This window comes from Eumetopias jubatus, unplaced genomic scaffold, assembly GCF_037043125.1.
Source record: "Eumetopias jubatus isolate StellerSeaLion01/CBP00866 unplaced genomic scaffold, mEumJub1_p1.0 scaffold_7, whole genome shotgun sequence".
NCBI classification, from domain to species: Eukaryota; Metazoa; Chordata; class Mammalia; order Carnivora; family Otariidae; genus Eumetopias; species Eumetopias jubatus.
In genome coordinates this window covers 47,619,381-47,643,207 of record NW_028274813.1, presented here as the reverse complement: position 1 = coordinate 47,643,207, position 23,827 = coordinate 47,619,381, and the positions used below count along the sequence as shown (strand labels likewise).

General features: G+C 41.4%; 1 protein-coding gene across 21 annotated transcripts in view; it reads right to left on the bottom strand.

Annotated features, from left to right (window-relative positions):
- Positions 1-18,465, bottom strand: part of TRIM9 (tripartite motif containing 9) — a 106,552-nt gene extending 88,087 nt beyond the window's left edge. For all 21 annotated transcript variants that reach the window (XM_088024593.1, XM_088024600.1, XM_088024594.1 and 18 more), the window contains exon 1: positions 17,644-18,465. In XM_088024593.1, the coding sequence (XP_087880719.1) occupies positions 17,644-18,465 (822 nt within the window). The remainder of the gene's footprint in view (positions 1-17,643) is intronic.
- Between the last annotated feature and the right edge of the window lie 5,362 nt (positions 18,466-23,827).

Sequence of the window (23,827 nt, the reverse complement as noted above, 5' to 3'; positions counted from 1 at the left end):
GTCAATCTTTTTTTTCCATTTTTGCTGCCTTCCTGGAAGTCACTGCCCAAATTCCTTGCAAATACCCAGAGGTGAGTGAGAGTCAGGAAGCCTCTGAGCAGGCACTGGGCAAGAACAAATGGGCAAATGCAGATGGCTGAGCTGCCTTAACTCTCATGACTTTGCGGGGAGGAATCTGATCTATCTCAATTTCTTCATTGCCCTTGGCCAACTTCTGACTAAACCAATGTGACGGTTAATTTTATGTGTTGACTTGATTAGATCACGGGTTGCCCAGATATTTGGCTATACATTATTTTTGAATGTGTCTGTGAGGATGTTTCTGGATGTTAAATGCCAGCATTTAAACTGGTAGACAGAGTAAAGCAGACTGCCCTTCCCAGTATGTCTGGCATCATCCAATGTATTGAGAGCCTAAAAAGAACAAAAAGTGGAAGAAAGGAGAATTTGTTCTCTATAACTGATTGTTGACCTGGGACATTGGTCTTTTCCTGCCTTTGAGTTTGGGAATTACACCATCAGCTCCCCTGGTTCTCAGGCCTTCAACTCAGACTGAATATCTCCAACTTGCAGATCAAAGATCATGGGACTTTACAGCCTCCAACTTCATGAGCCAATTCCTTATAATAAATCATATATATAATATAAGTAACATAAGTTATATTTTATAATTATAAATTATATCTATAGCTATAATTTCAAGTCCCATTTCATAGGTAATAATAGCTCACATTAATCATGCACTTGTTCTGGCCAGGCCGTGTTCTAATGGCTTTGTATCTACCATACCTGTCATCCTCACAATAATCCTTGGGGTCTGGCCTGATTTAAAAAAAATTTTAATTCCAGTATAATTAACATACAGTGTTACATTAGTTTCAGGTATACAGTGATTCAACAACTCTATATGGTCTGATGATGAGCTCCATTTTACAGACAAGAAAATTGAGGCACAGAGAGGTCAAGTAACTTACCCAAGTTCACACAGCTAAGCAGTGGAAAAGCCAGGGGTTAAACATAGGCAGTCTGTTTCAAGGCCCGTGTTCTCAGCCCTTCGTTGTGTTGTCTGGATAATAGTGGATCCAGGAACAGACCCCAGCTCTTTGGGCCCCATACCAGTGAGCTGCACAATACCATGCGGGCAGTCTACACACACTACAGCTTTATCACAAAAAGGCCTCTTCAGCCAGGCTCTAGTCCTTTGGCCCTAATTCTCATTTTAGCACTTGCTATAAAAGGGCTTAACCAGAGACTAGTTTTTGCATTTCTGCCATGCATATTCTATTTCCTGTTTCTCTTGACTATTTTATTATCTGTTACCGGAATTCTTGCTGTGCATCTTCAATTCTCCTAGCTTACATACAGAGTCAAAATGCTTGTCATCATTTGCCCTCAGCTAGCCAGGCACTGGTGTGGCAACCTCACAGTGGCAGACATGATCGACTGCTTTTAGGAGCAGAGAGGAAGGAGTCCCATGTTTCCTATAGGAGACATGAGAGCCTCAACAGGATTTTTTAAGCCTGAAGGTAAGGTGTTCATGAGCTGTCAGGCTTAAGTTTCGGTCCTCGGTCTCAGCTTCAATATGCACAAAGCCCTCCTAACACAGTTCTAATGATCCTTGCTATGAAATCAAAGAACTAGTTCATGGTGGAAAAGACACTGATATGAAATCACATCTCAAAGTACGGTTCACACAGCAAATCCTGTTCTAGCACCAACTGTTCTATGACCTTAGTTTTAACACATTATGAGAACAAGTTCTTCTTAGAGGTGCTTGGGAATTGACATGGTCACACACCATTATCTGTGTAACCATTATCCACTCCTCTTTCTGGGCACATAAAAGTGCTTTGTCTATGTGGTCAAACTGGAAATCTCCCTGACTGTGCGAATTTCCTCATCTGAGCAGCTGAATAAACCTGGAGCTCAGGGCCAGCTAAACAGCCAGTGGTCTATGCTATACCACCAGTATCCTGCACTTGAATCAGCAACAGGAAGGGCCTCCCTCAGCCCACACTGGGCCTTGTGGTAGTTACGTGAGGATGGAAATCTGAATTCTAAATCCCTTAACATGGCTGGGAAGATTAAAGAACAGCAGGACAGGAAGGAATGTAGTGGGTTTAGTATCCTACTGATAAATATGATTTAATCCCTGAAGAAAATCATGAGATATGAATGAATACTAAATGAAGTTAATTTTCAAATCTAATATTTATGTAATTTTTATACCAATCTCCTCAGATATATATGTTAATTAAAGAATTTCTCTAAAAACACTAGGTTAATTTTTGAGGGCTATAGCTCACAATAATAACCTTTTGTACATATAACTTTAGAACACTTAATCGATCATTACCTAAAAGCCACTGTAACATGCAAATTAAACAATATATAAATGGTAAATTGATGACATTTTTTTCACATAAGTAAATAGAAGACCCATGGAGGTAAGACTGCAATATAATCGAACCATTTGGCTCTACTCAGAAGACAGTAATTGACCAGTATCTGGCTAGCCTCCAAATTGGGTAATAATCTTCTATTAACTAATTCATTCCTTCCCTGTTTTGCAGATGAAATTTGTAAATTATTTTTTACTTTCTGCCTTCAACATAAGTAGAACTTCCAGGTCCAGCTAAATATCTGTCATATTTCATTTCAGTGGCGGCTATATGTCAATGGATTCTGTGTTTGTGTTTAGCTAAATCATTTTATGGCATGTTTCAAATGAAAAGAGTTATATGAGTGCATTTTTATACAACCCAGATGTATATGTTATAACCTTATTTTAACATTACAGGTGATGGGCCAAGTACAATACAGTAATCTATTGTTGGGACCAGTGCCAGCTCTGAAGCTGCTACCCATGAGGTATGATTTGAGGAGCTGTCAGCACCGGGTCCTTCCGAAAGAAGCCAGCATGGGGAAAGCCAGTGTCAGGCTGGAGGCAGAGGGTGCACAAGCCAGATGGGCTGGACAGAGAGACTCTCCCTGGAAGTGGCTGGTCAAGGGTCTGGGGCTGGATGAACAGACTGGACACACAGTGGTCAAAGCAAGGCATGGAGATGACCAAGCAAAGGCACATACATCAGAACCAAAGCTGGGCTTGCAGACAGGTAGGCAGAAACCAGAAGATTCAGAGGAGAGGGGAGGGGAGGAGAGAGGAGGGCAGGGGTAGAGAGTGCTGGTGGTCAGTCAGGTGCCAACAGAGTTGGCAAGTAGTATACCAGAAGGAGGAGAGGAGAAACTGGAGACTCTCTTTTGCTTCATCCTATAAACTTCTTTTGTGCTTTTGGCTAGGGCAGGAGCCAATCAGACAACCAATCCAAGGGGACAGCCATGCTGCAATGCAGCAGTTGTCCCTTTGTGAGGGACAAAACAAAGCCCACTTTCTACAAATTCTTCCCTTTCCAGCTTTTATGCTGAAACTCCCACATGAGATTGATCCTTTGAGTAAAGCACTGTCTACTGAGGGCCAATGTTAAAAAAAATAATATATATAATGAAGGAAAATTAATTCAATAGTATAGACATATATAATTTCCCCTTAAAGAGAGAACAACAAGGTTCAAGTAAACTTTGATAGCTGTGGTCATGGAGTATAGAAAAAAAACTGTGATTATGGTTGTCTGGGGGCACGGGAGAGCTTCCAAAAGAGAATAGGTGTTTTAATTGAGCTTCACTGAACACATAAACACACACAAACACACACACACACACACACACACACACACACACACAGAGAATCAACTGAGAATGGGTCCTTGGATGTTCAGAATTCTTAATATAAGTTCTAAGAAATCAATGTGTTTTTTTGGTGATATGCGCTGGGTGATTTTGGTAATTTACTAAAGTATTCTGGGATTTATTCCTTTGATTTTGGAGGGGGTTGGCAAGTGATCTCAAATATCCAGTGTCTCAATTCTATCAATTTATAACTCTCAAATATAGGGGAAGAATCCACCATTTTGACACCTGGAAGTGATTTTTTAAATCACAATGGTAACCTGTAACAGAAACCATAGCACCACTGGAACTTTCTTACACTGAAATGAACCCTATCCTCAAAGTTGGCAGAAGTGTAACTCAAGTTAAGGAGGAAGCACAGCCACCATATCCAGGTACCTTGAAAACCTGATTATTTCCTCCTCCAACTTTTGGACTTTCCCATATATTCTATTCATCAGGAATCACTTCTAGTAGAGCTTATCTGAGCTCTGCCTCAGAACTGACTGATGAGGTTATTGGGCAAGAAATTACCAGTAGGTCGTGGTGGGCCAGCCTTGAGAACTTTTTCCTCACACTCAGCTATGTGTCTGTTTTTTATTTTCTGTGTTTCCAAGAGAAGAAAGGTCTACATCTCTGTCCATTCCATTTTAAATGAGTGACTAAGTGTCCAGAATATATAAAAGATCTCTTACAACTCAACAATAAAGGAGAAATAACCCAACTAAAAATGGCAAAGGATTTGAATAGACATTTCTCTAAAAAAGATACAAAAACAGCCAATAGGCACATGAAAAGATGTTTAATATCACTAGTCATGAGAGAACTGCAAATCAAAACCATATGAGCTCTCCCTTTGCAACCATTAGGACGGCTCTAGACAAAACGACAGATAATAACAAGTGTTGGTGAAAATATGGAGAAATTAGAACCTTCATCTATTGCTGGTAGGAACGTAAGATGGTGCAGCCTCTTTGGAAATCAAGAATCAAGGATGTTATCAATGCCAGCAGCATGAATTTTCTCTTTGGTTTGTGGTTTTTAAAGTTAATGCAAAATATTTATGTGTTGATTTGCCAATTAACACCAATATTTACTATTATGTTTCATATGTACATAACGGGACCTCACTATCAATTCAAATTTTTTCACAACACTTTTATATGCAGTGACCAGAGCAATCAGAAATCCATGTCCTAAGTCTAGGTGTAAAGGTGCCACTTTTGAACACTAACAGAATGGTAGTTACACTCAGTACCCTTGCTTATCATGCTTGTTGAAGCCAGCCTGAAATTTAGTGCTTATCCAAATTTCTGTATTTCCATACTTCTTGTTTCTCAAAGTAGAAAGTAGAGAAAATTTTATTTAATACTGAACAATATTTTAGCTCCACTAATGGCAGATTTGCTTCCGCAATGGCAGAAGGTAGCTGGATAACATGAGTTGAATGTAAACATCAAGCTTCTTCACACTGTATTGATTGTGTGCTGAAAGCTCTTTATAATATTTCCTTGCTAACTCTGGGCCAGATGACTGATGGTCAATGAAATCAATAACAACTTCTTGTTAAAAGCAACACAGATTTATCTGCACCATGTAAGATTTATTAGATTGGATGGGAGTCCGATTTTATGTTTGATTTGATGTGACTAATGCTCTTGGGATCCCATTTCATATATGTAGGAGTGGGGACTGCAGAGGCAACACCATTTTATCATGTTATCCATTTTATCGTGAACTGGTGTGTCTGGGTGATGTCAGAAACATCAGCAGAAGCACTGTGTAATGTACTACACATATCCATAGGAAAATCAGCTATTGGTTGTTTGTTGCGATGATAAGAAATTACAGTACAGACGATAAAGAATGGTAGATTATATTATAGAGTTATTTCCCTTTGGCTTTGGGTGAGTTGTAATTGTAGTTGAGCCTGTATATATTTGACCTTCCAAGCATTTGCTCCCTACAAAATCAAAAAGCCTATGAAGAAGAGCTGACTTAGATAGAAAATGTTTGATCCCCTATATTCACATTTACTTCCCTCTGCAACCTGCTTTTTCAGAGATTCAATAATGTCTTAGACTGATGTACATCATGGGTCAGAGCAACATGGCCCTCTCCCCGGCTTTTCCTGGAGTATGGGAGAGAGAAGTAAGTATTTGGTGTCCAACAGTTGCTTCTTAAAATGCAAGCTGCAAGCAAAGTAAGAGTAAAGAGAGGATGAACAAAAATCTCAATAAAGCGGAATTGATACTATCTGGCTGGAAAGTCAGCTTCACATGAATAAATCAGCAGTAGATGAGAATTAACCATCTATGTGTACTGGCTAATGACAGAAGGTGGCTATTCCCACACCAAAGAACAATGTTTAGCATTCTCCTTCCAAAGCTAATTCTTTAAGGAACAGTTTCTTCTTTGAGCAGAGCTCTGAGTATAAAACACACAGTTCTGGTTCTAGGCAAGGCTTATGAAAAACAAACTTTATTTGGCAGTGCTTAAACCCATTCTTGAACAATAGGCTTTTCCAATTCACATATTCCTTTTTGTATTTATGGAAAAGGCGGGCCAGGCATATATTCTTGAAAAGGAATGTATGTATTTTCTTTTAACCACCTCAGCAAAAGACCCAAGAAAAAAATGGAAAGCAAACAGAACAGATACTTTTTTTATGGGTTTCAACATATTTTTGTGCTTTCCAAGATAGACTTATAAATGTTTTAGATCCGCAGAAATAAAGATGCTGAAAATGCAAAAGAAAACCCTCAACCTAAACTTTTATGTCATTTCTGTCTATAAATTTTAAGATGGTAATTTTGTTACAAGAGAACAATAAATCAATGGCTGAGCTGATAGAACCCCACTGCATATCTGCTGCTTGACAGGCTCTGACAAGGAGGCAGGACAGACCCCTCCCAAGGGAATCTGGCCTAGCCAGTGTGCCTCCGAGGATCTGGTCTATAAAATACTCAACCTACTTGTCTTTCACTTCCCTCTGCCCCATATTTTCCTTTTTAAATTTATTTTGTCACAAGGAAACTTAGGGGACAAATGACTTAATTTTTCAGTAATTTTCATCCATGAGAACTAATGGAACTCAGTTTACTTGTTATGCCATTATAATTTATAGGACCATAAAACGGTGCTTTCTAGGTCATGCATTTCCTGTGATTATCAGACGGTAGGACAGAATAGCGGTTCAGTCTGTGAACTCTGGAGTCAGACAGCCTGGATTCAAACCCTGGCTCTGCCTCTTACAACCAGTATGACTTTACGATCTGTCTGTGCCCCAGTTTTCTCATAGGTATATATGTGTGAATTCTGAAGATTAAATGAGAAAGTGCCTGGAAACAGCTTAGAACAGTTCCCGACATGTAGTAAGTTCTCAGTAAGTTTTTAACAAAAGTATAAAATTGAAGGCTTTCAAATTTCACCATTATTATCGGGCTAATATGAGAAATTTAAAATAGTGGACTCTGCTAATCATTAATCTTCTTACTGACTCTTTTCTTCATTAAACCTTTTCAAACATCTACTAAAAGCATTAATGGAGGAAACAAAGGTAGATAAGAAATAATCTACGACTTTGAGTTCATAGGGTCCAGTGGAAGATTCTAACATATGCAATTATAGTACAGTGGGGGACGCTCAGTGTTGGAACTCAGAGATGGGAGCTAAGGAGATGGGCGGACAGAAGATAGAAGAGAGTTTGGGAACACATTGTGAAAGGGAATGGGACTGAGAATGACCCCATCTGTTTCAGATATTCAGGTGCAAGGAGTTGAGACCATGGGTAAGTGAGTCTTTCAGGACAGGCATGTTGAGGAAGAGGGGAAAGTCAGTGATACTTATTTATTCACGACTAGAAACTCAAGACAAGTGTTCTTGATTTGTCAGCATAAAATGAGTGAGTCAAAATGAAGAAAACTCTCTTTCTACAGTTAAGAAAAAAATGTGTCTCTCATTCAACCCAACTGAGTGGAGTGCCGCTGGTGCAGGAGTGACTAGGGGGCTACAGGGAGCAGCTTTCAGCTTCCCGATGGCAGGCTGGTCTGCTGCGAGGCTGGTGAGGTTGGCTCAGTTGATCTGAAGGTCTAGTTTAAGAAAATGCTGGAGGGCAGGGCTGTTGGATAGGGAGAGGGCTCCATGGAGAACCTGGAAGGCCATGCAGGTCAAGAAAGAAGAGGTAACTTAGGCAGATGGGACTATGGCTGGATCCGTGGCCACCGTAAGCCATACAAGTTAAAAAGATGGCAAAGCCAGGACTAAACCAAAGTGAAGTAAAATTGTGATGATTTCCCTGATGATGTGTTAAGTGCATTCTGGGCATTCTGCTTGGGTTTTTCTGAATAATCTCACTCTGAGATAGTTTTCAGTTTAAGATAAGGGTCCGGTTTAGGGTTGGGAAGAAACTGCTTGCGAGAACACCCCGGGGGGAAGTGTTTTTGGCTTTGAGATGTCTTTCGGGATACATTAGACATGCTGCTGACAAAACCTAGATCGTCTTTAATAATCTAGGTACACTGCTGTGGGCCATTTTATCACTAACTCTTCTTCCAAGGTTACAAACTGACTCCAAATGTCATTTTGAAAATATTAGCAAAGCACTGCTCTTTTAACTTTCATAAATTGTTGTTATATGCTCTCACAGGAGCACCTGTAGAGTTTTAACCTTTAAGCTAACTCATCTTTTCTGTTTTAATAAGTAGTTTAAAAACAATCTATTTCTATCTACCACAATTTAATGGCAAACCCAATCAAATAAGTCATTTGGCATCATGTACACAATGCCTAAAAATAGTCAAAAACAGATCAAAGCAGTTAATTCTAATTATATTACATTAGTATTACTGAAGCCTAAACTAATTTTTTTCAGTTATTTACAGTAAAATGAGAAGTAACATATATTGAACATATGTATATAAACACTACAAAACTTATATTAATTGCTTTTACCTATATCTTTGGCTTTAATACTCAAAGAATAACATAAATTTAACTTTTAATACTTGTTTTAAGGATTAACATAAGATTTATGTTTACAACCGCTGTTTACAACCAATTTATGTTTACAACCAAATAAGATAGTCTTATTTGGGATTTTACTTAATTAATTTAACTTTTAATACTTGTTTTAAGGATTAACATAAGATTTATGTTTACAACCGCTGTTTACAACCAATTTATGTTTACAACCAAATAAGATAGTCTTATTTGGGACATTTATCCAGTTTTAGAGTAGTCTACTCCATACACCAGAAATTAAGAATGACTTATTAGCTAATCATTGTCTAGAATAGTGTTGTTTCCCAAACTCATTTAGCACTAATAAAAGAGTTTCTACAACTTAAGTGCCCATCAGCAGATGAATGGATAAAGAAAATGTGGTACACACACACATACACACACAGAGGAATATTATTCAGCCATAAATTTTAAAGAATTTAAGGAATTTCCTTTAAATTCTGCCTTTTGCAACATCATCGATGGACCTGGAGGGCATTATGCTAAGTGAAATAAGTCAGAGAAAGACCAATATTATATGTTCTCACTTCCATGTGGAATCTAAAAAAAGCTGAACCCAAAGAAATAGAGAATAGAACGGTGGTTGTCAGCGGTTGAGGATTGGGGAAATGGAAGATGTTGGTCAAAGAGTACAAATTTCCAGCTGTAAGATGAATAAGTTCTAGAGATCTAATATACAACACGGTGACTAGTATTATATACTTGAAAGTTAGGAGTGTAATTCTTAAAAGTTATCTCCACACACATACAAAAAGGTAATTATGTGAGGGGATGGGGGTGCTAACAAACGTTATTATGGCAATCATTTCACAATATACACACGTATCAAATCATCCCTTTGTACACCTTTAACTTACATATGTTATATGTCAATGATATCTCAATAAAGCTGGGGAAAAATGAGAAAATAAATAAATAAAAAGTTTCCAAAGTCAAATAAGTTTAGAAATTCTAGATTAAATCAAGCAGGTTTCTTTGCTGCAGAATGGATCAGTACATTGATATAATAATGTACAATGTGAACCACCAGAAACATGTTTAGAGTGGAGAGTCTCAAAATTATTTAAGTATGGAAACTTCTGGGAACACAGTTTGAGAAATTCTGACCTAGAGAACAGGTCAAAGCAAGATGTATGTCTTCAGAGGTTTCCTGCCTTTGAAAACAAATAAAATTGATTATTGGCAGAAGTTTGATTTCAGAACCTCCCTGTCCAGCCTATTGCTCAATACGCTAGTACAGACTACACCATTAGTGAATGGGGAAACAGCATTAGATTAAATATCATATGATTTCTGCTTCATTGAATTGAAACTTCTTTCCATTTGTTTTTTGTGGGTTTTTTTTTGGCATCAGAATGCAGCCTTCTAAGTATAGTATTCTAGAGACAATATCTAGAATGAATATCTTCAAATACAAATGTTCACATGTGTTAATTCATATGCTTTTATAAGTGAGGACCTCTCAGTTGAAAGTAGCCGATACAGGGGCGCCTGGGTGGCTCAGTCGTTGGGCGTCTGCCTTTGGCTCGGGTCGTGATCCCAGGGTCCTGGGATCGAGCCCTGCATCAGGCTCCCTGCTCTGCGGGAAGCCCGCTTCTCCCTCTCCCACTTCCCCTGCTTGTGTTCCCTCTCTTGCTGTCTCTCTCTCTGTCAAATAAATAAATAAAATCTTAAAAAAAAAGTAGCCGATACAAACTAGCTAAAGCAAAAAAGGTGGGGAGGTTTATTGACTCGAGTAACTCAAAAGGCAGGAGGGGTAGCCGGCCTCACTCATGATGGGTTCCAGAGGCTCAAATACTGTTCTTAGAATTCTCTCTCCATTTCTCAGCTCTGCATTTCTGTGGGTTGCCTTATTTTCTTCTACTGATGCAGTTGGTAGGAGGAAGAGGCATGGACGCAGATAGCTCCTGGCTTTTATTATTCCAGCTGCAGCACGCCCAGAGGAAAGCAAGACTCCTATGTCTCTGAGTCAGTATATATAAATCTCAGAAAAGGACTCAGATTGGACTGGCTTGAGTTACGTGCTAATCTTTTAAATTAATCACTTTGGCCAGAGGGATACGGTATGACAATTGGCCAGGCCTATGTCCCATGCCCTCCCGCTTGGCCAGGTAAGGCAGGGCGCTGGATTGGCAGCCCACCAGAATCACAGGGCAGGACTCCTGTCTCGGGCAGAGGCAGGAATATGGTGGGGAGGGAAACATTTAACTAGAGCAAGAAAAGCACTGCTGGTATGAAGCCAAAAGACAAAAAACACAAAACACTGAACTCCATGGTTACTAACGCTCTTCTTTCCTTCTAATAAACAGATAAAATTACTGACAGGAAGCTATGTGGTTTTATTTTTCTCCCACTCCCAGCCCAACCACATGATTTCGTACTCAAAGTGAATACAAAATCATGTTATGACACCTTCTGTCCTCCTTCCTCCACTCAAACATAAGCAAAATGAGGGACTGCTTTGCTCTGACATGACCACGTTCACCAGAGTATGCAACAGATATAACAACACAAACCACTTGGTGCTGGAGCATTGCTGGGGAGAGCAAGCTCTGAGCTCCAGCTCTCAGTGTTCTCTATACTTTTCTGTCCTTTTTTTCATCATCATCAACTCTATTGCTTCACTGTCAAAACAGCTCAAGAAATCAGTGCTGTGGCTAAAACGTAGAAGATCCAAGTAGATCAAAAGGGCTTTCTTCTGCACCCAGCATGGCTTCCTCTGAGACCCTACCAGAATGCTGGTCAGTCCCTCCCTGCCCCCGCTGCTTTCTGAAGCATTCTGCCTGGAGCTTTTCTCCAGCTGAACAGTAAACTGGGAGCTAGGTGTTGTACTAAGTGACTCTGTCTGTCAGGACTGGGACTGGGGGGAGGGGAGTGAGGCACTCTCCTGAGATGTGGAATTTAAGGGAGTTCCAAAAACCTCTGGAATCAACATCAATACTATTTTAATGTGGTATTTTTTAAAAACAAAAATCAATGCAAAGATTCTATTAGGAACAAAGGTTAAAATTTTAAACAAAGATGGGACCGATATTATTGATTGTTCCTTTTGACTCGGTGCAATATGGCTCAGCATGGCACTGTTATTGATCTTGCCTTTATTTAAAATGTTGACATTTTGTTGATCATGGATTTCTTGCATTCAGTTTTATTTTTTAAGATATTGCATTACAGTATTTTTTTATCTTGGTTACTGAGTTTTGGTGCCCAATTAAGTTTTGCCCCTGAGGTGAGTGCCTCACTTGTCTCAGCCTAGTCTACATCCACCTCACCAGAGGGGTGGGGTCATGGTCCAGACAGTCATCAATCATTACCTGACGCAAACTGAACCAATCAGATTCTTTCTCTAAAGTTGCAAAGGTGAAGAGACACTTTAGTTAGATGCCAGTGGACACCTGACCTGAAATGTCATGCTGTCTTGGGGCCGGAAGAGTCCATCAGGTCTTGTGCAGGCCAAAGAGGCCCATTGCAAGAGACAGAAGCACTGGTAAGAGTTAAATATGTGGCACATTGTATTATTTGTTCAAAATATTCTCTAAGCCCCCACTACAGGGTCCTGATCTAGTGCCTCTCTCTGTGGGAACAGTATATTTCCTGCAGCAGGGAGGCATGGCCACATGACTTATTTTAGCCCATCAATACAAGCAGAAATGACACACCACATCTGAATAGAAACTTGAAGTGCCATTGAGTAGTTCTGTTTTGTTCTCCACCCTCTATCATAAGGTTGGCATGTTGCAAACATGCTCTTTCAGCTGAAGTTCAAGAATAGGAAGATGTGGGGTGCCTGCGTGGCTCAGTTGGTTAAGCAACTGCCTTTGGCTCAGGTCATGATCCTGGAGTCCTGGGATCGTGTCCCGCATCGGGCTCCCTGCTCAGTGGGGAGTCTGCTTCTCCCTCTGACCCTTCCGCCTCTCATATGCTCTCTCTCTCTCTCTCTCATTCTCTCTCTTTCAAATAAATAAATAAAAAATCTTAAAAAAAAAAAAAGAATAGGAAGATGTGGAGAAGGGCCACAGCCGATTCTCAGTGGGTGCTGAGGGGAGTGAGAAATTACATACTGTTGTAATTCACTGAGATTAGGAAATTGTTACTGTAGCATAACTTAGTCCAACTTGACTGATAACAGAAAATAAACTTAGTTTCTAGCTTTCCACTTCTGCTTTCCTTGAGAGTTGATTTGTTTCATTCCCCACGAAATCCTCTGAGATCACTTAAGTGGGTTTTCTGTTCCTTATAACCAAGAGTCCCTGATAAAATTGATAACAATATTATTTAGAACTATCTTGTTCTTAATTTTTTACCATGTAATGGGTTCTATCCTCCTCTGAGCCAAGGTTGAGTTATATGCATACACACATTTTGAGAAATACTTAGATGAGAGAATTTACTGTACTGAAAGTAAGGATAATTTTTGACTGTGCATTATTCTTATTAGTCAATAACAGGTAGCTATGATAATTTTCTCTTTATGCAAACTGTGACTTGACCTGAAATTTCAATTGGTAGCATCATTTCATGGTATATACGGGAAGAACAATTTCTGCTACTTCAGAGGGATAACACTGTCTTCATTGGAGAATCTGAAAAAACTGAGTGATATCAACTATCATTTTAGCATCATTACTGAAAAACAAAATGCCTTTGTTTAATATATAAATAAATCTTTGTGTAGTGTTTTTAGTCCTTGAGCTTACTTCAACTGAATATTCTCTGGACTCATGAGGCTGTGGCTCACCCTTCTGGGTTACCTTCAAGAGTAGCCTTTTACTGCACCCTGTGCTCTGAAAGGAGCAAGCAAAATATCCCAAATTAGGGGATGAGGTCTTATGAAATAATTGTTGACTAGTGAGACAACTGTTTTATATAAAGCTTTCTCTTGTGCCAAACTGAAATGAGTAAGTTATATGCATTTAAATTATTTTTTCCAAAATATTTCCACAAATATAGATTTGTGTGTAGGAAGAATGGAAGTCAGTGGCTGCATTAGGTCTGGAATGGGATCCCCTGTCATCTAGCTCTTTCTATTATGCCTCAGTACAAAGAGGAACAACTGACTTCTCTGATACATTATCCTTAACATTTGCATCACTGTGCACAGAATGTTCTGACTGTACTAGATGTAAATTTAAAAAATATAAAAAAAATGAAGATCTGCTATCTGTTATATTTATCATAGGAACATCTAGATTATATTGTGTTTACTGCTGATAGTTAACCAAATACCATTTTGGTTACATTAAATAACATTTTGCTACACAAATACTTGATGAGATACCAACATACTACAAAGCAGATATTTTTTCCAGAATACTTTGAAAATGAAAGCATAACTGATAGTTTATTTTAAAATGTCACTGGGGTACCTGGGTAGCTCAGTCAGTTGAGCATCTGACTCTTGGTTTAGGCTCAGGTCATGATCTCAGGGTTGTGGGACTGGGTCCTGCCGGGGTGCTGCATTCAGGGTGGGAGTCTGCTTGTCCCTCTCCCTCCCCAGCTGCTTCCCGCCCCCACTCCCACACCCTAGCTCTTTCTCTAAAATAAATAAATAAAATCTTTAAAAAATAAAATAAAATGTTCCTTAAATTGTAAATCTTCTAAGAGAAAAATAACATTTGAGACAAAATTCAGAGTGGTTAGTACAGAAAGGAAAAGAAAATCTTTGCTCAATAGCACAAATACAACAGAATGGTTTCAAATGTACTGATTCAGAGATTGATAAAACACACCAGGAATTCGAGGATAATGTTAGATTTAGAAATGTGAATTGCTAAAATTACAGAATAGTAATAATTGTTCCAATTGTCTATCTGAAAGTATCTACAAAATGATTTTTTTGTGTAGCAATTCTTTATACCAAACTAAGTTGGATAAAGGAATATGGCAAGTGCTCCTACTAAATGAAAACTGTTACCAGGTATTTGTCTTATATGGCTACTTGATGCAGTATTACTTTTCATGGATTTTGAAAGTCATATATGTGTGAGAAGTATTTTAATTTGGTCAACTGACAACTAATGAATTTCAACCAGTTGTTTTTAAAACGTCTTTAAAAATAAATTTCAGCCATTTTGTCTTAAATGTGTAAGATGATGACTTAGAGCTCGAGGGAAATACTTATTCACAGAATTTTTTATCCCCAGAAATGACTAATTAATATGGTAGAACATTAATGAAAACTTTCAGGTCTAGTAATAATGTGTGTTGATAACTTAGTGCCCAACTTTGGGGAAACTACTTAATGTAATTCTTTGCTCTCTTATGTTTTGAAGGGCATAGAAATTCTGTCCCATGGGCTGTTGTGGAAACAGAACATACACAGACTATATGAGAAAATCCAGCGTTAACACATTAACTATTTTATTAAGAATATAAGATGGGGGAGTAATATTTGTTGTTCACCTAAGACGGTAAGCAAATGTTAAAATCTGTCATCTTTCTGCCTTATTTTTTTTTGGCAGTTTAATAATTCTGATATTGATTGAACAAAAATTATACCTATTCACTATTTTGGAAAAAGTGTGCAAAAGATCAGAGAAGAAATTTTTTTTTCAACAAACAAACCTTCCTTTTCTAGCTTACTTACATGTCTTACATGTCATGTCTCAAGGGCTTTGACATTATTGGTTTTTTAACAGACATCCAAATTTCAACCCAGTCCACACCAGTGTCCACTCACAATTTCCATTACCCATAAAATGAGTGATTTAACATTTCAAATCTATACAGGGCTTGACAAAGATTAAAAGGTTGCTTTTGGTTTTAATGGATAAAGTATAGACTCTTCACAGAAAAATAATGCTGTGGTTTGACCATCCTAATGAGTGCATGACTCTTAAGTTCTTTTTTCAGTCAGGGTGATTAATTTCTTAGTTCCAAGGATAGTTTTGAAAAGTAACTTAACATAGGCTATAGTTAGCAGTTTAAGAGTGAAATCATAACATGAAGAAAAAAATTGGCCCTGAACTCAAGTTTTGAAAACTTTCAAAATAAAATATCATTTTAAAAAAGTTAAATTGAAATTGTTTTAAAAATAGATGCATATGCCTAATAGGGCTCAAATTTGTGCTGACTTAAATTTCCATCAGTACGAATAAGATTTAATAGGTTATATGTGAGAACCCAAATAACCATAAACACGGGTCACATTCAATTAAGACTGAATTGAGAAAACCTCCTTGATTGCTGAAAAAAGGTGATATCCATATTTCTTTTCTTGTTCTTCCAGCCTGAATCCTATGGTCTCTCTCAGAGACTAGCCTTTCTAGTCTCCAAGAAATGCTGGGAAACCCTTAGTGGGGCATAGCTGAGGCCTGAACACCATCTTTACTGCCCTACCTGATCCTTGGGCTTGCAACTCAATGATGTGAAGAAAATCTCCCTACATTAATCCTGAATCCCTGCCTTACCCTTTGCATCCCAACCAAGCAAATTATTTAAAAATTATAAGTGAAATTTATACACATCTCCTCAAGAGTGGTTCCCTTCCTTCTAAGCAGGGTGGGCATAATATTATAAAGATCTTTTTCCTCATGAAGCTTATTTTCTAGTATGTGTGGAGAGGAGCAATAGATAAATACAAAAGTAACATGATAATTACAATACATAGCATGCCAGTTAGGGGTGTCTGAGACTAGAGGCAGCAACTGTGTTCAGAAGGGTCTCACTGCAAAGATGACATCTGAGCAACAATCTAAGGAGGCAAGAGAGTGAGCCATTCGAATACAAGGTATTTATTGGGTAAGACTGTTCCAATCGTAAAGAACAGCGAATGCAAAGGCCCGGGGGCGGGAAGGTGTCTGATGTTGGTTGAGGGACAGTGCAGCTGGAGCAAAGGGAATGAGTGGGACGAAATGAGGTCGATGAGGCCAAACGTGAACAGGTCAAGCAGGTCCTAGTGGACCATTCTAGGGACCGTCTAAGAAATGTGGGGGACAAATGGAGAATTCTGAGCAGAGGAGCGGTTTACCTAAACGTTGTTAAAGGCACTCTTCTTGAAGCTGGCTTTGGTGGAGGCGCCATCAAAAGAAACCAGAAAGATAAATCTGTTGGTAACAGGTGCCCCAAAGCTTTCAAAGACAACTACTGAAAGAGGAAAAGGGTTGAATCCTGGACAAATTCGTGTGTGGCGATTGGGAGGATGCGGTTACCCTGGGATACACATCTGCCTAGCTTTCAGGACCACACAGAAACCTCTGGTCCTGCTACTTCAGCCCCAGGTCCCTACCCCCAGGCAGGGTCAGGACCCGCAGCCATCAAGCCTTGTTGCCGTGGCGACCACAGGATTCTTTTTTTCCTCGGTTGCACCACCTCCGCCGCCTGGGGGCAAAGCACCCGGTCCCGCACCCGCTCCAGCGCGGACACCCGGTCTGGCCCAGGGAGGACTCATCAGTATTCCACCCGCGGAGTTCTCCCCGCCCCCGCCGCGAGTCACAGCGCCCGCCTACCCCGCAGCTCCAGCCTTCGGCGTTTCGCGCCGCCCCACCGCCCCCATTTCGTTCCTGGGGACCGCAGCTGGATCTGCCCTGGAGCGTTCCTGGCAGCCCCGGGCTCTGGCGTGCCTCGGCCCAGTTACGCCGCGCTTTCCAGCAGCCCGGCGGCGACCGCAGGCTGCGCCTCCGCCGCGGAGCTGGGACGCCCCGTGCTAGGCAGTGCTCCCCGGGAGACCGGTTCTCAGGCATCCCCGCAACAGCTCTCTGGGGATATTCAACTCCCCCTGCGCTCGGTTTAAGGTCCCCCTGCGCTTCTGCAGTGCACCAGACGGGGGAAGCAGATACAGGAGAACCTGCATTGCACCCCCACTGGGATGCACTGTGCGCAATAGGGAGACCGTCTGCTGCAAAACCGGAGGATCGGAGGCGAGGGGAGTTAGGGGTGGGTTTTCTTAGGACTCACCTTGTGCAGTTTCCACATGGCCCCCAGAGCTTTGACTTCATGGCTGGAGTGTTTGCCCTCCTCCAAGCACTGGTAGCACACAGGCATCTTGCACTGCACGCAATACATGCTGTGGTTCTCCAGCTCGTGGTCTGTGCAGGTGGAGACCTTGCGCGGGCTCAGCCGCCGGCTCACGCGGCCCTGGGCCGGGGGCACCAGGCGGTGCTTGGCTAGGGGCCCTCGGGGCGGGTGGCAGCGCAGGCGGCATGGATCGCAGTAGAAGACATCGCACTGTTCGCACATGACGGTGGCCTCCTTAGGCGCCTTCTCGCAGAGCTGGCACTTGAGGGCTGCGGCTTTGCTCTGCTGGTAGCGGTCAATTACCCCTTCCAGGACGCGGTTCTTGGGGAAGCCGCGGAGCCCCCGGTCATCCAGTATGAGGCTGCGGTGGCACTGGGGGCAGGTGATACAGGAGTTGCGGGGCACCGGGGCCAAGGCCGGTGACAGGTGGGTGGCCGGTGGCGGCATAGCCGGGGGGAACACGCGGACGCCATTGGGGGACTTCTGGCACGGGGTAGTGGGGGCACTGGCGAAACCCCCATAGGAACCATAGCCGCTGTCCGCTTCGCTGTACAGGCTCATCTTGTCCAGGTCCAGATAGTCATAGTCGGAGACCCCGGAGCCCGAGGCCCGACGGCTCTGGGGGGATTCAGACTCCGGAGTCTGTACCAGGATGTTGCGGGCGCACGCTTGACATAAATTGTGAGAGCAGGGCAGAATGATGGGCTCCCGATAAAAGGAGCCGCACACAGGGCATTTTAACTCTTCTTCCATCTCTTCCATGAGGACCGGGCTGGGAGCGAAGCCGCGGCAGCTGCAACGGGTGCCTGAGCTGGCGAAGCGGTCGACCGGCCTGTCGTATCCAGCACCCTGGCCAGCGGCGGCGGCGGTGGCGCCTTCCCGCGTCGCTTGGGCGCCGACTCCCTGTGAGGCGCTCTGTCTCCGAGCCACTGTCTCTGTGAGCCACCGGACCGCGACGCCGCGCGCCAGCCCGGGACCGCCCCCTTCGAGTCCCGCCCTACCCTGTAAACAGCGGCCCATTGGCCGGCGGCGAGAGGGCGAAGCTCTCATTGGCCACACGCTCCGTCCTTCACCTCTCTTCTGCGGCCACATCGGGTTTGGTAGCTGACTCTGAGGATGAGCGACTCTTCGCTCCCGGCTGCTAGATCTCGGGAGGGGGCCGGCGTGCGGAGGCGAGGGACCGGGAAGTAGGAATTAGGCGGGTTGACTCATCCCCTCGCCCCGCTTCCTTCCGACCTCCGGTGCAGTCACCCAGGAGCAGGGGGCGTGAGAAACCCCTCCCCGCAGCTAGTAGGCCGGCGGAGGGGGCTGGTGCTTCTCGCCAACTGTCTGCGTTTGGCTTCCAGCTCTGATCTCCGCACCGACCTACCACCGGCGAGGGCTGAGCGCCTGAGAGCCCCCTCTCCTTCCGCTGCTGGCAGCTTGCGTTGGCGCCTCACCCAGGCCTCGGTTTTTGTGCCGCAGCCGGGCTTTTCTCCCCTCCAGGAACGCGGTGCAGCCTGGCCCGGGCGCTCCCCCCTCCTGGGAGTCTGGCGCGCCGGGCATAAGTCCCAGGAAGAGCCTCTTTGCTGCTTTCACCCTCAGTCCCTCGGGTCTACGAGGGGATTAATAATACCAATTTCTTAGTGTTGCCGTGAGATTGAAGCTAGGTGACCGATGTACAGGTTCAGTGTATTAGTTAAAATCTCTGCCCCTTCATTTCCCGCTTTAAATTCAGGCTCGGCCCAGAGGCTTTCTCACGGCGCGGTGTGAACCTTATGGTGTGAACGTGCCTCTCTCCCCTCTTCACTCTCCCTGCCTCTCAAAGCTGTGCTGTCACCCTACTCTCAGCACCTGGCTGAGCTTTCGCGAGGCCAGCAGTACCTTTGGCTCAATACGGGTTGCCTATTTCTCAGTGCCCACAGTTTAGTAAACTAGCTGTAGATGAATCACTATGTCACTGCAGAGTCTCAGTGTTTGAATCCAAACAGCATTATTCGGTGTCACGTGGCCTGAGCATTTACCACAGCTTCAGAATGGTGGTTTTTTTCTGTTTCCTCCAGTGAAGTGCGTTGGGTGATGGTGCTGGTGGAGGGGTGCAGGTAGGGGGATGGGGCGAGATCTAGTGTTAGTCCTCATATATTAAGCACCCTTCTTCTCTGTCTCCAAATATTGATGAACATATCTTGTCCTGTCCCTTGCCCACAGAATTGTTGACTTGATGATGTAGGAAGAGGAGGAACTCCCTCCCCGCCCCCCGAAAAAAGAAAGAAAAATCTTTGAGTCAAGTGACAGCGACATTCTGAGATAGCAGCTTATTTGAAATAGTACATGACTGCCTTTTGCTGAGTGATTCATAAATAAATGGCAAAAACTCTTTCCAAGGTCTAAGAAATCTTCCATTTTTCATCTTACGAAAAAGATATAACTTGATTATATGCAGCAACATTTACAATTTAAAAGCATTTTGTTGCCCAGTAAAAAATGGCCCATAACCTGCCCTTGGAGAAATAGTCCAATAAACTAGATTATCTTTCCGAAACCTTCCTCAGTTGCAATGAAAACAGCACTTGATTATTGTTGGGGGGTGGGTTCTCATTGTTATTTAAAGTTATGCTAACCACAAATGCTATATGATTTCTTTTTAATCTGGTTTTTAACTAGCTAAGTCCAGAGCATCCAAAGGCATATGTACTCTGTTTACAGCCATAGAATTTCTTCATGTGGACTTGGAACATTATCTGTATCTGCAGGATGTATCCAATTTATGGGTCCCAAGAGAATTCGCTAATACCAAATAGTTGTTGAGAAACTGTTAGAAAAGATTGTCAGTACCACGCATAATTTAATATATAAAAATACATAAAAATCCTTTCCAGAATTTTTGTATACATCTGGCTGAAAGTCACAGTAGCCTTGGGCCAGGGCTATGGACATGTCAAAGTGAGCAGCAAGTATTCTCTTTATGAATTTGACTTTGCTTATCATAGTATACCATCTGTTATAGATTCAATGTGTCTCCCCAAAATTCATATCTTGAAATCCTAACCCTCAAGGTATTAGGAGGTGGGGCCTTTGGGAGGTGATTGGGCCATGAGGGCAGAGCCTTCATGAATGGGGTTAATGCATTTATAAGAGTGGCCCAAGAAGCCTTCTTTGCCCCCTTCCACCCTGTGAGGTTACTATGAGAAGCCACCATCTATGACGAAGCAGACCCTCACCACATGGCAAACCTGTGGACACTCTGATCTTGTAATCCCCAGCGTCTAGAATGTGAGAAATAAATTTCTATTGTTTATAAGCTACCCAGTCTGTGATATTTTGTTTTAGCAGCCCAAACAGAAAAAGACACCATCTGAGAGGTCTGCTTATTAGCAGAAAACATATCCTAAGTTAAAAATAAAGAATAATTTTAGGGAATGTCTGCGGTGTAATACACTGTTGGTTTCACAGAGACTCAATAGAATACAGATTTATAATATAACCAATACATGAAGAATGACCTATTATGAAATATATTGAGGTGATTTAATTGTTAGATCTATTTGGCCAGGAATTAGCTAAATCAGTCCCAGGAGAGCTCTTAAAATGACTGTCATTTGTTAAGTGTTCATTCTGTTTTAGGCAGTGGGTTTATTTATTTACATGGATTACCTAGTTCAATCCCTGTGATAACAAAAAGAGGTGGGCATAATTATCCTCATTTTAAAGATGGGTAAATTAATAAAGTATTCAAGGTCAAATACTGGTGAGGCTGGGATTTGAATCCAGGCACATGTAATTTTGCTTCCTTGTTCGTTTGTTCATTCATTCATTCATTCACTCATTCATTTGACAAATGCCGAGTTTTCTCTCTGTCAAGCTCTGTGTATAAGAAAAACTCAAAATCATCTTTGTTAACTTCTATGTTATTCTGTTTACCTTCCCTGAGAGTTTATGGTTTTTCTTGAATTCATTTCTCTAAAAAGTTTTTTGTAAACTTTTGAAGATTCCCCCCTCATGCTGCACTGTGTGGCCATAATGTACATTAAAGTCCTCCAATGAGTTATGTTTAAAGGGAAATAAAAATCTGAATGTAACTGATGGTATTATAGAAATGGTAGGGAATATCTTCCTTCTTCCAGCTGGTGATCAGCCAGTGCCCAGAAGCATGAGGATTCAGAGGCCTGTAATTTTATCATTCCTGGGGTGACTGCAGATGTTCTCATTTGTGTAAAGTGCTTTATTATCCTCTAAAACTTACTCAACTATGCACCCAAATGATGTTTTTTTAAAAAAGATTTTATTTATTTATTTGAGAGAGCGGGCACGCACCGGCTGGGGGGTGGGAGGGGTTGAGGAAGAAGGAGAAGCAGACTCCCTGCTGAGCAGGGAGCTCTACACACCCCAATCCTAGGACCCATCCTTTTCTTTTTCACACAACGGTAAATAAATATGTGCATTATGAGACCTGCAAAAGGAAATGTAATTATTGACATAATGGAAAGCACAATAGAACTCACAATTAACAAACACTGGGAAAATATTATGCGAAACGCTATGACAACAAAATTTAAAGCCTAAAGGAAATGAATATGTTTTCAGTCAAAATATTTTAACTTAATTAATCCTTCAAATCTAGCATCGATATAGCATTAGCTTTCTTTACTGGTATCCAACTCAGTATTCTCAGAATTGGATACCTTTATGTTTTTATGGAAATTGAACTGAACTTTTGGCTCTTCGTCAGTATGTCAAGGTTGATTTTTTCCTCATACAGAGCACTGAATAGTCAAGTATATTAAATTGAGCTCTTAAATTAATGGATTCCATGTAAGTTATACAGTCTTAATTTTGTACTTGTAAATAGCACTGCATAGGTTCTCTACCTACAATACTCCAAGAAGTAAGATAGCACAGGTGTTTAAAAGGAACATTTTTAAACAATCAGTTAATTTACTGTGTAAAACTGCTGTAAAGGATAATGTATACAGATTTTTGTTCAAATATTCTATTGTAAACTTGTTAAGACTGTTATGTTTTTATTGCTTTTGTATGGAATGACATTGCAAAAGTAAAAAGAACCTTCAAAAAAAAGATGTTCAAATGCTCTCAAAGTAGAAAGCTTGAGGTAGACTAACTTCCAGAAAACAAATTTGAAAGGTAATTTCAAATTAATCTTTGAAAAAGATAGGATGGTTGCATGAATGAGTTCTAGTTAACTTTAAAAAAAACAAGTAACTTTAGGGGCGCCTGTGTGACTCAGTCGGTTAAGCATCTGCCTTCTGTTCAGGTCATGATTCCGGAGTCCCTGGATGGAGCCCCGTGGCCCTGTGTTAGGATCCCTGCATGGGGAAGTCTGCTTCTCCCTCTCCCTCTGCTTCTCCTGCCCCCTGCTCAGGTTCTCTCTCACTCACTCACTCTCTCTCTCAAATAAATAAATAAATAAAATCTTAAAAAAAAACCCAAGTGATTTTAATGTTCTTGAAATAATCTAAATTAAAGAAAGATATAGAATGGGGTGCCTGGGTGGCTCAGATGGTTAAGCATCTGCCTTCGGCTCAGGTCATGATCCCAGGACCCTGGGATCGAGTCCCGCATCGGGCTCCCTGCTCCTTGGGAGCCTGCTTCTCCCTCTGCCTCTCTCTCTCTCTTTCATGAATAAATAAATAAAATCTTAAAAAAAAAGAAAAATATAGAATGTTCCCCAGTCTGCTTTATAAAGCCATCATAACTTTAGTAATTTTTTTAAAGTAGTCCCCACACCCAGCATGGAGCCCAATGTGGGGCTTGAACTCATGACCCTGAGATGAAGACTTGAGCTGAGATCAAGAGCTGGAGGCTTAACCTACTGAGCCTCCCAGGTGACCCAATAAAATCTGATAATATAGTTAACAGAAAATGCAATAAATAAAAAAAACTATAGGCCAAAATCACCTAATAGAGGCAAAAGTGCTAAATAGGATATTAGCAAACAGATTTCAGCGTTGTAGCAAAAGATTAATAAACTATGACCAAGTAGGGATTTTCTTAGGAATCTAATGTCAGTAAAACTATCAACACCATTTATTACATATTACATGAAAAATCAAAAGGGCACAATTCTCTCTTTGAGCCATATGGGAATAATCCTCCTTCCATAAAAACCAGGATTAACTATAGGAAA